Genomic DNA, 16689 nt, shown 5'->3' on the forward strand with positions numbered 1-16689 from the left:
CTGGCATGTCCCTGTGGTGCACTCAGGTAATAAGGCTGACATGATACATGTTACCAAGGGGAGCACAGTGATGAATAGAGCAGATTAAGTCTGGTGTCTCCTCAAATTTATTACAGCCGAAAAGCTTTGAGATAGAACTTGATATCTGAGAGAAGGAGAGAAAGAGAGACAGAGACAAGACTGAAATCTTATGGAAATGGTTGCATCATTATGGGTAGCTGCCTGGTAAAACAGCATGTGTTGCAGATAAATATAATCCACCCAGAAAATGGGACAGGCAGGCAGTGCATACTGATTAATATTGATTGATCGATTGACAGATGCTCGGGGCTTATCACTGCATTCAGTGCATCACAAACAGGTGGCATGACTTGTGATCTGTGTTTAAGGTGTAGCAAAACGATCTCATTGGAAAGCAATAGGTTAAGCGTTCATGTCACAGTGCTGGTAAACAATCCATCTGCTAGCAGACATCTGGTTTTATGGCACTGATAAGAGGATAAATATATATCAAGTACCTGTATGTATGTTTTGCACTTTTCATTCACACTAGCATCTAATTGACAAAAGCACCTTGTCATGCGTTGATGCATGGTCCTTCTTTCCTGCATGTCATGACATTTAAAAGAGAAAGTCAGCCTTTCAGCCACACCTCTGAATGCTAACTCCATTATCCACAGATGTCAAGCATTTACATCATGGCTTTTTGGGAATCCCTGCGGTCCTGCTGGTAATTTATTGTGTTCTGCAGCAGATATAATCATCTGATTTGCTGTTGAATTTATACATATGCAAAGAGCACATGCTCTGTATGTAAAATTAAATAACTTTGAAGTTATTTATGGGTCTTTAATAACATACATTTACTAGGAGGTTTCCTGGAAAGAATACTGTATGTCATTTTGCTTATTATAGGAAAATAGACATTGTCAAAGTCATACGCTTCCAACAAATTAGAGGAAATCTAATCTCTTTACAGCATACGACATCCTTCTGCCCTCAGACCCTCACATCTGAGGAAAAACCTCTGTAACAGGGGGAACAAAAGGAAGAAACCTCAGGAAGAGTGAACGGGATTATGAGCAATCCCTCTTCCAGGATGGACAAACATGCAATAGATGTCATAAATTACAATTGAATTACAATTGACAAAAAGGAAAGACAAAGAGAGAGGAAGAGATGCACAAATCAGTTGTGTTTTCATTTGGACAGACATCTTTTTATGAAAGTGTGTGCAGACAGGATTTTGAAAATACTTTTTTGTTAAAAAAATTGCATCCGTATAAACTGGGCATAATTATTGGAAAAACCATACATAAAGGTGTTGAGCCACTATGGACAGCAAAAACAGATTCAATGCTCCTTGGCATTCTCCAGCTCTCTGGAACACTATAAGCAGAATTTAACATCATTCCTCCTGACAGACCTTCCTATATTTGGGGTTCTGATGCACTGTCTCGCAGATTGTGCGAAAATCCCATAGGACGGATATGTGGTGACTGCAGCGGTCACAGCATCATTAGGATTCACATAATTTTCATACCATTAAAGCCGTTCAGTGACCTCTGCCCTGTGCTCTGTATGGAAGCATCAGCATTCCTTATGTGTCTTTACACATTTATTTCCTTTTTAAAATATATTACCCATGTGTATGTGACTGAGTGATTGCAGGAGTTGTATAATGAATATAAAAGCGTTTCATGGTGTTTCCACAAAATCAATATTCCAGTCATGGCAGACACTGGAGCCCTAGATGATGGTGAGAGGGCTTTGTGTAACTCCTCATTCAATTCAGAAAATATAGAGCAAGCCGTGTCAGATCAAAGAAGAAGCATGCTGTGAGTGAATTCAGACATTTCACCCGGTTTGTTACCACCACACACACACAGACAGACATTTATATAAATATGCATTTATGAATGAGTCTCAGGAAGCAATCGTATTTATTGCAGTCTATTTAAACTCAAATACAGTCTCATCCACTGGATCATTTCATGTCATTGTAAAGCAGCAGCTGCTTTGTCCTTAGTAATAGTTGCTTTGTCCTGTGTAATGGACTTTTGCCCCTTAGTTACACATGGTTGGTGTCAAGGTACAATGCTGGAGGCAACAAAAGATCCTGTATCCTTAGTCAGAGGAAGAGAGCTGGAGAAATCAATTCAAAACTCAATTTTGTGTTCGTCAATTCCATTGTTTGTGCTCGTCACAAGCGTCATGTTCCCAACAAAGGCAATGAAACACCTCCCACCTTCTGCATCCTGTCAAACTGTCACATCACTCAGCGTCAGCTCTTAGCTCAGTGTCAGTGTGCTGGAAAAAAGCCACTTGACATTGTAATAAATGCTTACCTGCTTTTTTTCGCATATCGTGAATAATTCAGTGAACTGACTGGTTTTCAATGCAAATAATTCAATTTTCATTATGTTGTCACTCACATGAAGCGATTTGAAAAAGCTGTATATGAAGAAATAATGATTAATTTGCCTTTGCAGCAGTGGACCTACATTTTCAGTGTATGTACCAGGATGCCGTTACGGTGATGTCAACAAAAGCATGTAGTGGGATGACGTCATGGTGGGATGACACAACCCATTATCATGATGTCAGCGAATGCAGATGGAGTTGGATGAAGTAGATTGGTCCCTATGTTTACACAACAGCGCACAACGGTTGAGATTAGGCACCAAAGTCACAGATGGTTAAGTTTTGGAAAAAGAGGCAGATGGTGAATATAGAAAAAAACACACTGCACAAAAGTTGGTTGTTTGTGGGACTCATCAACCTCCCCACCCTCCAACCCTAAGAGCGCACTCACACTCCTTATATTATGTTGTTACCAGCAGCGTTATTACCTGACGCTGTCCTTCAGAGTTTCAGGTGCACTCAACCGGTTTTGTCCGGCCGTGTTGTGAAGTGATTCTGCCTGTGCACATTGCATGTGGACACAGAAGGTGGCTTTTGGCGTCACGCTCCTACGCCATAAGCACTGACAGAGCAGCACTATTTGACGAGTTCAGAATGAGAAAGGCATGCGTCTTCTTACAAATGTGAAGCTGAATTCATAAGACTGAGAGGGAGGAGCTGGTGTGTCTTTAAGAGCCAGTGGAAGCAACTGATGAAAAGGTAGTCACAGCCTAAAGCATCGTGCTTTATGTATTGTTTTTATGCTAAATGGGATCATGATTTACACATGAACATCATGCTGTATTGAAGAAGACTTTAAACTAGTAATTGAGGCCATAAACTCATTAGAAAAATGCTTACTGAAGTAATAAATCAAGTAAGAGTTAGGGCCATTTTCTCATAAATTTAATACACCTAATTGCCCTATCCCAAAACATACACCTTGAGGAGACTTCATTCTTAAAAAGGTGCACGCAAGTTATCAAATCCTGTATGAACATGCTCAGCACAATGAAGTGTACACTGCTACGTCCATCCACCACGCCCATCTGGGTGAAACCCCGTATAGAGAGTGCCTTGAAACCACAAATCTCTTATTTTTCTCTTTAACTGTTCCTCACTCTTTGGGAAGGTAAAGGGAATTGGAAACTGCTTTTTCTTTAATTGTTTACTGTTAAAATTGTGCAGCTTTTAGGCATGTAGCCACCACTTTTTCAATGTGGCACCAGAACTTTTAAAGCGATTGTTTACTTCCGAAAGGGACAAGGTCGTTCTCACAACAGGAAAGTGATGTATTGCCTATTGTCATGAATTCAAGATGTGATTGTATTGTAGTTGCCAGTTGTATAGCTACAGGGGCCACTATTTAGCAAAAGTGATATAATTTTGCTTTAAAGCTGTCTAAGAGGTTTTTTTTAATGTTCTTTACACTGCTTTCTGATTACACCTAAACTTTTAACACAACATCAGCAGCAGTTATAAATCCTTGAGCAGATGTCTGTACTGAGTCTTTCTCTGCAGTCGATGCAGAGACTGTACACTGTGAAATCTTTAAAGCACTTTATCAAACACAAAAATTTGCCACTGAAAATCAGTGAGTGAGTTAATTAAAACCCCATGGTGAATTGCAGTAATATGGGCTCAAATTGATCATTATGTCTTTGTTGAGTTTTGTCCACTACCTTGGTGACCTTGAAAGTCCGCTTCACAACACTTTCATTCACTTCGATTCACTTTATTAATGTCAAGTATTTAATTTAGTAAAATTCTCTCTCGTTCTATAATCCTGTGAAGCAGCACACCAGGTAAAATAAAGAAAAGAGAGAAAGACTTCTTTCTTTACATACCCGAGACATACCCTGTCTCTGTTGGGATCCTGATTAAAAAAAAACGTTTACTCTTGTCAGTCTTCATTTTGATGAATAATAAAAAGAACTGGAGGAGCCACAGTTTAATTTAAAATATGGGTTAAATAACAACAAAAATTGGATCTGAGAAGCTCTTGGTAAAACGTGAACATGGACAAGACATGCCAAAAACGTCGTTCTTCTTATAAAGCACATTTCACACATCATTTAGCCGTGTCTATCATTGTAGTCCAAACATCTGTGTGGTCTTGCTGTGCAGTACCTTAACATTCAGACACACTGGAGTCACTGAGGGACTTTGATTATCCACATATGATTTATACATCTTCATACAAGTATTCATGACAACATTTAGATCCCACAAACCATCAGGTTAGCAGACTTCTCTGCATTCATTCTGCTCTTTAACGGCTACATTGTCATCTGTTAGAAATCAGCGCCTCCTCTTGTAGGGAAGCTCATTATCGCTACAGTAAAAGCCAGCAGCTAATTCAGTTGTTACATGGTGCCACCGTGTGGCCTTACACACGCAGTTTCTCAAGTTGAAACGCTGCCCGGTCTTCTGTGTGATGTACAGAGTCATTTTTTATAGCAGGACTGATGGCTGCTAAGACTTTTTTCTCCTCAGGGCTTCATTAAGTGTGACAGAGTTTCCTCCGGAAGAGTTTTGAATTGATTTAGTACAGTCAGAGTGCAGAAAGCTGGTCTTGGAAAGGTTTCTAACAGTATATTTAAACCTTTATAACAGTTGTGTAATAACATATTTAGAACAAATATTTGGACTTTAAATAGCAGTTCTTATAAAAAGGAGGCGATATATGCAGAGCCATAGTCAAGAGCATGAAGATGTAAAGAGTGGCTTGGCTGTTGTAATAGGACAACACCCCTCGTACTCCCACTCACATCAGCCCTCATTACCACTCGCTTTGAGCAGGATTACTGTGCCTGCAGGTGATGTTTGTTCACTGTAGGTGCTGGAATGTGTTGCAGCTTTGCTGATGCATATATTTATGTGCATTTTATTCCAATTTGATTAAACAGTCAGATTCTATTTTCTTATTTTCTGTGTTTAAAAATCTGCAAATCTCTCTGTTTCTATGATCTGCTAACATAATTTGATTATTCCTCACCATATTCAGTAAAATTTAATAAAGGCTTTATAACCATGAAATACAATTGAGTACACACTGCCACAAACATTTGATGTGAAGTTTTTTGGTACTAAAGTTGTTTCATTAAAGAAATGTATATTATTGGTAGATTAAAAAAAAAAAAACACACACACATTTTGTAGCATTTTGTCCCTTTACCCAATAATTTTATTATTGCCTTTCCATTTGTCTGCCTCCCTCTATCCTTTACTGGTGGTGAATCCTCTTAGAGGTGGATTATGGGACTAAGATGTCTACACTGAGAGGGAGAGAGAGGGGAAGAGAGAGTGAGGGAGAGAAGAGAAGAGCATGAAGCACACAGAGTGAGCAAGAGAGAGCGATACAGGAGGAGATACAGAGAAGGATTGGAAGAAAATGGAAAGAACCCCTCAGCCTGAAATGGGCCGGGAGTGGGGGAGAAGATGTTCTGTAACTGGGGTGAGTACATCACCATTTACAACGTTAGCTATTAGAGGACAGTAACTAAAAAAAAAACACTTTAAACTAACATTATTAATTAGCAGTACACTGATAATTCAACTTAAGTTATGTTTAATGTAAAAAAAACAATGAAATGATAATTGTTATTGGTTAATTACTGGTTTGGATATTTTAGAGGCTTATGTCATCAATTGCAGCTTTATAACAGCCATTCAAATAATCATAGGTTTCAGGAAGGAAATAGGGGACACATCCCCCTTGCATTTGACAATACATAGAAGTAGCGGGGGACTTTTATATGAACAACATTAAAGACATTAACACCATAAATTGATGCACAAAAGGAATAAAAGTGTGCATAAAAGCTCACCAGAATGCAGGAAATTAAGTGTTTGATACTCAAATCTTCTGTGTTCAAAAGAAATGTGCATATAATGTTCATATTAAGCTTTATATTAAGCAATTAAGTGTTATAAAGCTCATTTGCAACTTCATGGTGGCCACCCAAATAATGTTATATATGCACCACACTGTTGCACCACGCTGCTAACTACAGTGACCAATGGGAGTGGCCATCTCTAGAGCCAGTGTTTGGTTTGTCCATTCTGGGCTACTGTAGAAACATGGCCGGTTGCAATATGGCAAACTCCCTATGTAGATATAAACAGCTCAATCTAAGGTAATGAAAACACAACGATTATTAAATACAGAGGCCTATACACTAAAAACACACTATACATCATATATTATACACTATACACACTTTATTATATTATATTATATTATATTATATTATATATATTATATTATATTATATTATATTATATTATATTATATTATATTATATTATATTATATTACTGCCAATATATCCCCCTAAATCTTACAGACTGCACTGGACAAGGTCAGTTGCAACTTTGCTATCCAAGTAATGTTCATAGATCGAATATCTGGTCCATTTAATCTTTATATCCCTTACTCTAACTAATTTACCCTGATAATGGTTATGATAAAATGTTACCAAGTTAGAACACATGAACTGTTAGCCCTGCTCTAATTAAGCTTGATTAAGTCAAAACCTCAGTTTGGCTTTCAGAGCAGGTGACGTGTGCAAGCTTATGTGTGTGTGTGTGTGTCTATTGAGTTACCAGAGGATAAACTACAGTAATGTGATAGACTTAATCTCACTTTCCTCCTTTTATGTCCTATTAGTTGTACTGAGACGAGTGTCTGTGTGTGTGTGTGTGTGTGTGTGAGAGAGAGAGCGAGAGAAAGAACTTTGTGTGCTAAGAGGCATTGAGGGTTTAATGAATTAGACAATACTCTATTGTGGGAGGATAATACACTGATTTTCTCAGTTTCTCTCCTTGTAGGGAGAGCCAGCAGAGCCTCACATGGTGCAGTACACACTCCCGTGTCCCATCCTCGCTCTCACTGACAAGGCAGGGACAGACTAACTGAGTGGCAGCAATGTCTCTCCTGTCCCTAACCAACCCTCCTGGCTGGAGCGTGTGCTCTGCTCTCTGTATCCTGATAGTGTTGCTCCCAGAGGCCAAAGCAGACGACCTGAACACAACCACGCAGCGCAATGGTGGGGGATCCCAGTGTGGGGAGTACACTAACCAGGTAAACACTGTAAACATCCTGAATACAAGCCAAAGGGATGTTACAGAGCGAGACAGAGAGAGACTTACCGTATTACTGCCGTCTGTTTCCTACTTTTACTCCAGAGATGTCTGCCAGAGTCACACAGAGTGATGTTTCAACTACATTTACATAAAATCTTAATGAATGTCGTGCTCTGCCAGAAATGCATAATTTATTATACAAGATGGCAGTGGCAGAAGATGTTCTGCAGAAAATTGACGCCTGTGACAAATGTATTTTTATATATTACATCACTACATGTTAATACTGAGGAATAGTACAGCACTGATGTGGTCAAGTTGCATCTAGTTTAGTTTAGCACAGTCCAAGCTAAGGGTCAGGTCCACCCTCAAAGGGTCACGAGACAAATGAGAGGAGTCCTTAGGAACAACAAACAACAAACAACATAATTTTCTGTATTTTCATTTGGGGATTTTTGGGGGGTGAAATATTGGATACTTTTACATCTCTGGGCTATCTAATACTTTGTTCTTACTAAAGTTGTTCAATGCTGAGACTTAATCTGAAGAACGATGACAAACAGCAGCAATCAACTATGATTCAGAATAATATAATTACTGTAGCTATATCAACTCCCTAAAATCTGCTGTTATGGTTCATGCAATTTCAGCCTTGTTTCCAGAGGAAAATTTTGGCATTGTAAGTTTCAGCAGAGCACAGATGCCTTATGTTTGCGCATACGTATCATATTATCATTTCTAAAGGGATATATAACATACAGTATGATCTGACTTTTGTCATAAGGAAATAGATGGCGTAAAAGCTGCTGCAGATTGCTGTTTGAGAATTACAAAACTAGTTTTGATTTAGGTGTGTTGTAATAACCCATTGCTGTATTTGCAACAGCTTTTTAGGCACAAAAAATGGGTGTTTGGTAGTGACCCTTCACTGTGTTTCCAGAGTGGATAGTCCCACAAAAGCAGTTGTTTTTAACTGAGATATGCCTAATGCCTAGATATCGCCTAACCCTTTTCAAGCAAGGACTGTGACCACAAAACCAAGTACTTTAATCTAAAACATGATCTTTTTCTCCTGACCATAACCAAGTGGTGTTTTGCCTAAACCCAACTGCACTTGATACCACAGCATTATTTAAATGTTAAGTTTCAACATATCCTTTAAACTGCATAATTATGTGCTGTGGTTTGCAAAACTGTACAATGCCAACATTTTTTTGGCATGCTTAAAAAATGTAATTATCCAAGGTGGTTATATCAGCACAACTTTAGGGGAAAAATAACATGTTTGGCATCTCTGCATATTTGGTGTGAAGAAAATAAAAATACTGCTATTGGCAGGACCCAACACACTGCAGTTAAACTCTGAATCTGACAGATGTAGACTTTATTGATTTGCCAAAGGGAAAATCACTGCTGGGCTGGTGGGGATACTCTGACACTGTTGGGCAACAGCAGGTCTGAAAGTTAAACTTCGTTTGTCATCTAACAGGTGATGGAGGATGGGATGTGTCGGCTGGTGGCCACACTGCCTCAGCTGGATGAGCAGAAATGCCCAGATATGTTTCGCTGCACGGACGAGGTCTCCTACTGGCTGCACGAGAACGAGGAGAGAAAGCAGCAAATAGTGGCGCTTAAGGAGACCATCTCTGAGATGCAGGAGGAGCTGAGGAACCACCGGCACCGCATCAGAGTCCTCGAGCTGCAGGTTTGAGCTCCATATCGACTTAGCAGACCTAGGTCAAACATCAACAACAATCCTTTCAACTGCTTTGAGTGCTCACTTTAGTCCAACTGGAGCTGACCGGATGTTGTGAGTGTGACTGCTCCATTTTACAGACGAGATGTGACAAAACTCATGTTTTTATTCATTTAGAAAGTAAATTTATTCAGTTCCTATGAGTCTCACATTAAATATAACTTTTCAAAGCCAGACTTTTCATTCAATATATATTACTTTTTTTTTGTATTTTTTCATTTGGTTGAAAGACAGGCATTAATATTTTATTAGATGTGATTTAGTTGCCTATGTACTTTTGCTTTTAATTTGAAAAAAAGGGGTCAACTTTCTCAGTACAGGAAACACATGAGTTGTGTTCAGTTCTGCACTGTAACGTGGTGCCTGGTCATCAAGTTGGCTCCCCCCCAGCATGTCCTTGACCTTAGCCACTAACAGGATTAGCCTCGTACTCTTCCACGTGTTGCCGCGTGTGTCTCAGGCAGTGAGCCTATACAAACACAGACTCTCAGCTGCTGGACGGGTCAGTGACTAAAGGTGGATGGTGGAGACAGTGTTTTACACGAAAGCAGGGCGGGGGTGAAGCGGTCCAGGGTTTGTGGTAATGGGAGTTAGCGTTATCCTCTATGTCAAAGCTCAGAATAGACCACATGCTGAAGTGTCTGATTTTGAAGACAGTTTTGGGGTTGTTTTTGTCTCATGAGCACCAGGAGACATTGCGTGTTTGAGTTTTAATGTGTGCATAGAAATAGACTAGTGCAATGCTTCATATCTAGTTGGTGCTGTTCCACTGAGCCCTCCACATTGCACTGCTACATTTCTGCAGTAGCCCAGAACAAACTAACATTCACACTGCCTCTAGAGAGGACCTGTTGGGTTTGTTTACATTGAAGTGAAGGCCACTATTAGTTTTCGCACATGCTTGGAAAGGGAGGGAGGGGTATTCAGTTGTTTGCAATCTGCAACCTCACCACTAGGTGTCATTAAAGTCTACACACTGGTCCTATACAATTTTTTTCTGAATGCTTAACACTGATTCTTGAAGCACTAGAACTGAAACTTAACACTTGTTAAGTTGCAAACTTTATGACAAATGTATTGCAAAATGTAAACCCTGCACACAAAGAAAGCAAAAGCTGCGAGTGTTTTTCATTTTTTACAATCAGTGCGTAATTAGTGCTTTATGTGTTGTTATGTTGTTGTCATGGTTTATGTGCACTGTATTGACACAAAAACACAATTTTTTATAGAGTTTGAAGACTTTTGAGAATTGGTTGTTTTTGCAAGTAAAGCAAGAATACTGTTTCTCTGGTTTGGTGTTTTTTGTGGTTAATGTGAGTTTGCAAAAAAAAACTAGCCTACAGTCTGAAAGATAGTGTGAATTAAAGGTGACAGAGAGACATCTAAGGTATTCTTAGACCATTTTAACAAGTTTTTAACACAGTTCTGTGTTTGTCTGCGTGCATGCTCATGTAATATGACTGACAGACTGAAGAAAGGACCCACCTGAACATCTCCTTGGAGCATCGTTTCCATGAGTTGGAGCATCATTATGCCGAAGCCACCACTCTGCTGCACCTACAGGGCACTCTGATCCTTGACCTCCAGGTACAGCCATCATGAGTAATTCACTTTCAGTGTTATAGAAACAAAAACCTCAGAATCTATGTGCGCTGAGCTGCTTTTGATAGTTTCACTGTATCTCTGTTTAGAACCAGCTCCATAATCTGACACTTATGATGGATAACGTAAAACGAAGCCCTGGGTGCTTGATCAATGTCGTCCGTCCCAACCCGCTGATGAGTGCTCAGGAAGCTCTGCACCCAGGTACCTCCCAGTAACATACACGTTCTACGATATCCCAGCAGAGGGCACCAAACTCCACTTGTTGATTTACTTGCCCTCACTCTTGTCTTTCATTCTTTTCCCTCAGAGATGCCGCATGTGAGAAACTGTCCCATAGACTGTGCTTCTATCTATTACAATGGAGTGAGGAGATCAGGTCTCTACACGGTAGTGCCATCAGTGGCTGGCATGCCTGTGGAGGTCTATTGTGACATGGACACAGATGGTGAGTCACAAACACAGTCACACAATTGGCTAAGCTATTTTTTTAGCTGAATTCCCAGTTTCAGTCCATGTGGTGACAAGCACACACTCTTCTGGCTGTGGCAGGGTGGCTGTAGCGCAGTTGACCTTTATTCCTCAATTGGCCAACAAGTGATATAACACATTAGACATGGCATATGCTTCACCTTCCAGTGCCATACCTTGTGTTTGCCTCAGGTGGCGGCTGGACTGTGATCCAGCGGCGTGTCGACGGCTCATTGAGCTTTGATCGCAGCTGGAGGGACTACAGGGACGGTTTTGGTGACCTGCACTCAGAGTTCTGGCTGGGCAATAACCACATACATGACCTGAGCACCCAGGGAGACTACAGCCTCCGCATCGACCTGGAGGACTGGAGCAACAAGCATAAACATGCAATCTACCAGAGCTTTAGGTCGGTGTCTTACAAATGCACCCAAACAGTTGGCAAACACATGTACTTTTTGCAAAACATGCACAGCCTCTTGCATAATTTCTCAACTGTTCCCCTTCGTGTGTGTGTGCGTGTGTGTGTTCAGTGTTGAAGATGAGGACCATCAGTACCGTCTCCATGTGTCCGGCTTCAGTGGGACAGTCCAGGACTCTTTCGGCTGGTACCACGACAAGCAGGGCTTCAGCACGCCAGACAGCGGCAATATCTGTGCTGAGATCTCCCACGGTGGCTGGTGGTACAACCAGTGCTTCTACGCCAACCTTAATGGCGTCTACTACAGGGTGAGTGCAGACAGACAGCCGTGACTTCATTTCATGCTTTTAAATATATGAGCGTGTTTACTACTTCCCGTTCCTGCAGGGAGGCCATTACACCCCTAAAGGTCGGGGGCCGCTGGGTCCTGATGGGATCGTTTGGTACTCCTGGAGAGACTCTGACTACTACTCCCTACGCAAAGTCAGCATGATGATCCGACCACGCTCTTTCCGAACCCGTCTGTCACCCTGACCCGCTGTTACCATGACAATGGTTGGGGCACAGAGACAATCCTGGCAGCGGGGATCATTGGGACACGGCGATGATGACGACATCCAGTGATGTTTTTGTCGACAAAGATCGTCAAGAGGGAACTGAATGTCAACAACAGTGGCCTCTCGTCTGCTATTTTTAAGACCCAAGCTCGATATTCTCAAAACTGTGGACTCATTTTCTGCTACATATTTTTTTAAAACACAAACTTTATACTCTGGAGTTCTTTTTGGGACATGGACATTTTTCATTTAATCACAGAGGAAGAGAGTTCTTCCTTATTTTGTACTTACATTTTGTACCTTTAGTTTGATACTTTGACACTTGACACTGTAGCAACTCAGCCAAATAAAAGGTACATTTACATGATATGTAATCTGTGAACTCACAGAGGAGAAACGTGCAAATGGCAGGAAGATCAGGTGAGACTTTACTGAATGATCCAGTGTGTGCTTGTTGCATATTTATGATCACTCTATTATCCAATTTTATCCATTTTGAATTTTAGCCAAATATGAGTTTAATCTGTTGTGTAAACTTTTTATTGAAATAATAAGGGGTTCTTATACTATAACAGAGGTGTGGACTTATGTCAGACTCGAGTCACAAATTTGACAACTCGAATTACAAAAAACAGGTTGTAGTATGCAAAACGTGTGGGTTGAAAATTACAGAAATGCAGATACTTCTAACAAACTATCACTACTGATATTAAAACAATTTTTAATTTTTTTGTAAATTTATATATTATTACACTGCTGTTTAAATGGCATCACATTTGGTGGAGAGCACATTATGATACTTCTAGGACTCGAAACTCAAAGCTTAGGACTTGACTTTGGACTTGTCAGTCTTGACTCAGGACATAAGACTTACCAGGGATTTGAGATTTATAATTTGCAAAAAAGACTTTGTCCCACCTCTGATATAACAAGTCAGACTAAAGAATACTCAATTATATTAGTTATAACAACCCTTCGATAAATGCTGTCTCACAGTGTAGAGTCAGGCAGAGAAGATATGAGGACTGTGTAAATATGTATGGATTGTACAATAAACACTGTATATATACAAAATGTGATACAAAGGACCCTATTTCATATAAAGACAAAGGTTCAAGTTCTGCAAGAGCACAAACAATTTATTTAACTTAAAGTTTTAAGTTGACTGAATTTGAGAAGACAAGTTTAAACATTACAAATTACCCCAACTCGTCTTGTGAAATTCAGTTAATAAATATTTAATTTAAAACAGCCCAGACACTTACTTTTTAATTTCAGTTCTAGTTCCTCCCTGCAGGAGGAGTATTGAGTATTGAGTACTTGAGTATTTCAGTTTTTTTCTACTTTATACTTATACTCCACTGAATCTCAGAGGGAAATATTATGCCTTTTTACTTCACTTCATATATTTCATAGCTTTTGCAGATTAATAATACAAATTATTAAAAACAAATAAATGATGATGTAATAGATTAGAACAGGATGTTCTGATCCTCAAAGGGAAATTCACAAACACTGATGTACATCAGTGCTTCAGTAATGATAATACAATAAGATATATTATTCTGAAATGGGCAATTGTTTAATGACTGTTTACTTTTGGTACTTGAACTATATTTTAATGCTCAAACTTTACTATTTTTATTTAAGTAACTTTTCAAATGCAGGACTTTTACTTGTATTTCTACATTGTATTATTGCTACCTTAATTAAGATCTGAGCACCTCCTCCACTACTCGAGAGATATCTCTTATCACACAGTAAACACGCTACTGCTTATCTGTGACATCCAGTAAGTAAGTGTTACATTCAAATTACTTCACGCATGGGTTTCCACAGCCTTTAGCCTATTGGCAGGTTTGTGTCAATATAGCAGGCATGTGTTGAGCAGAGGTAATAATAATACAGAAGAAGAAATCTGCAAGTTTGTCATCAGTTCACTTTACAGGAGAACAATAGTGAAAACTATAACATGTCTTCTTCAGACTGGTGGAAAGAGAACGTTGCAAATTCACATTGTTGTGTTTTAGTTCATATTTCTGTTCTGAAACTTAAACATATATTTTTTTTTCTTGTTTATTTAAACATAACATTTCAGAGAACCTGTTGTACAAAATTAATTGTCTTAACATCATAACACAACTGAGAATGTTTCATGGTGAAATTCATTCCTTACATTTTTTACCCTATTCACCTAGGGTCTTATTTTTGTCCTAACATGTATTTAATTTAGGCTATTTTCTCGAAATGAGGGTTTCCTCATCTGAGCCAGAAGACTTCTGCACATCAGTAGCACTTATATATGCCAAGTTTTCTAGTTCTTAAGTTTTTTATAGAGGGGTTTCCTTATTGTTTTTTTCTTTAATGGTTTTTAATGGCTGTATTTTCTGATGTATGGAGGGATAAAAAGAGATATCCAAAAGTCCCACTGTAAAAACCATACACTCTAATGAGCCAACAAATGAACAAAAATATTTAACCTTGCTTTTCAAATGTTCAGATGTTTTTTCTGGAAATGTATGTTGCTGCATATTTATTTATTTCGATGATACCTCATTTTGTTTAAGGATAAAATGTCTTAAACTTGTAATACAGAAAAATAATTGTTTTAATAAGTAATCAACAGGGGATATTTCAAGGCGATATCTATTAGTATAACCCTTACATCATTTTACTTGTGCTTGAAACATAAGCAAATGGGTGTGATTTCTTTTAAAAACATGGGGGGAAATGCAATGAGCAAATGTTTGACAAAACTGCAAGAAATTTGTATATTTAGCAAATTATTGAAAAAAAAGTTAAGGAAAAATGTCAAAGGACAAATGAAATAAGCTAGATAACAACTATATTTATAGCTAATTAATATAGTTACATATTTGCAATTATGTTAGATAATTGTTTTTAATATTATATATATGTTATATGTTATAATTTGTTTTTAATCCCTTTTTTGTCAGTATTTATTATTTTTATTATTTATATTTTTTTATTATTTAATCTTGTTTTGTCTACAAATTTTCAGATAATTTTCTTGTACAATTTTCTAATTTCTTGCTATTTTTTTGGTCTTTTCTTCTGTTCTCACTCATTTCCTTCTACCCATGTTTTGGAAAGAAATAAAGCCAATTTTCACCATTTTTAAAGGGCTACATTTTACCCTGTAGCAGTCTCTTATTTGGTCCTTGATTTCATTTTCTTTTTTCCCCAATTAATTTTAGCTGGATGTCACAATGCTCCTGAGTTGATTGGAGGGTTATTCAGATCACCTGTTGTGCCGTGTGTGGGGACTGACTCCTAATTAAGAATTGAGAGCAGCTTGGTGCATTTCCCCTGTGTGTGTGTGTGTGTGTGTGTGATGACGCCCTTTCTGAGGGCTTAAGAGCTCTGAGGAGACACACACTCAGGGTATTCTGATCCTTTCTCAATCGAATGCAGACCTCATGTTAGCAGACATTATTATCTGATTTCTCTGCTCTTTTGAGTCTTCGTTTCTGTCTTTTGATGTCCTGTTTGAGGGTTTTTTGTGCTTTCTAAAACCTCAGTGGAGAGAATATTTACGAACCCCTCAACACAGCATCACCTGCATCTGAGCTGCTCTTGGTTTGTCTGTGCAAGAGTTTGCTTGCATCACAATCACCTAACACGCACAGGCTACATATATTGATTTTGTTATGGTTTTTTTTCCACTGACACCCTATATAACCCCTACTCTAAACAATTAAACATATTTGTTTATGGTAACTTCCTCAAGGCCATCTTCAGACATGGCATTCACAGTGACCCTGTCCTTTGAACACCAATTCTAATCAGTACATCTTTGAGTCTCCTCTTTTTGCACCAAATTTGAAGAAATTCCCTCAAGGTGTCCTTGTAATATACTGTAATTCCAAGAATGAGACTGATGAAGTCACAGTGACCTTGACCTTTGATTTATGACCACCAACATCTAATCAGCTCACTGTTGGGTCAAAGTGAATGTTTGTGCAAAATTTAAAGAAATTCCCTGAAGGTGTTGTTGAGATATTAAGTTCACAAGAATGTGCTGCACAGATGGACAAGCCAAAAACTCAATGCCTCTGGCCTCAGCTATCGTCAGCATGGTGTCATAAAGAGAAAAAAAAAAAGCTACAGCAAAAAGTGATTTTTAAAAAAGTAAATTTTTTGACAAATTTAAAAAAAATGTCACTCTCTCTCTCCCTCTCTCTTTTAACTCATTTTTAGGTCATTTTCTTGTTATCTTTTACCACTTTCATTATGATTTTGAACCAGTGAACAGTGGCACTTAAAGGATTAATTTAAGACTTTTCGATACCACTTAAGGCCTTAGGTTTATATCTCTTTGAAACCTGAGCAAATTTTCTTATTTCTTTCAAAACACAGGAATAAGTTACA

General features: G+C 38.7%; 1 protein-coding gene across 1 annotated transcript; it reads left to right on the forward strand.

Annotated features, from left to right (window-relative positions):
• Positions 1–7332: 7332 nt before the first annotated feature.
• Positions 7333–12659, forward strand: si:ch211-203k16.3 (techylectin-5B). Its single transcript, XM_042502902.1, has 8 exons — positions 7333–7488; positions 8980–9195; positions 10714–10833; positions 10938–11052; positions 11159–11296; positions 11512–11728; positions 11853–12048; positions 12128–12659. The coding sequence occupies exons 1-8, from the start codon at positions 7333–7335 to the stop codon at positions 12272–12274; spliced, it is 1305 nt and encodes a 434-aa protein (XP_042358836.1). The 3' UTR covers positions 12275–12659.
• Positions 12660–16689: the final 4030 nt, after the last annotated feature.

Source organism: Plectropomus leopardus, chromosome 16 (assembly GCF_008729295.1).
Source record: "Plectropomus leopardus isolate mb chromosome 16, YSFRI_Pleo_2.0, whole genome shotgun sequence".
NCBI classification, from domain to species: domain Eukaryota; kingdom Metazoa; phylum Chordata; class Actinopteri; order Perciformes; family Serranidae; genus Plectropomus; species Plectropomus leopardus.

What these genes read in the sequence shown, in the direction of transcription:
- si:ch211-203k16.3 (XM_042502902.1), top strand. Translation starts at nt 7,333, where the DNA reads ATGTCTCTCCTGTCCCTAACCAACCCTCCTGGCTGGAGCGTGTGCTCT. An exon ending in CTCTGATCCTTGACCTCCAG is followed by an intron (nt 10,834 to 10,937) that starts GTACAGCCATCA and finishes ATCTCTGTTTAG; the next exon opens with AACCAGCTCCATAATCTGAC. An exon ending in TCAGGAAGCTCTGCACCCAG is followed by an intron (nt 11,053 to 11,158) that starts GTACCTCCCAGT and finishes CTTTTCCCTCAG; the next exon opens with AGATGCCGCATGTGAGAAAC.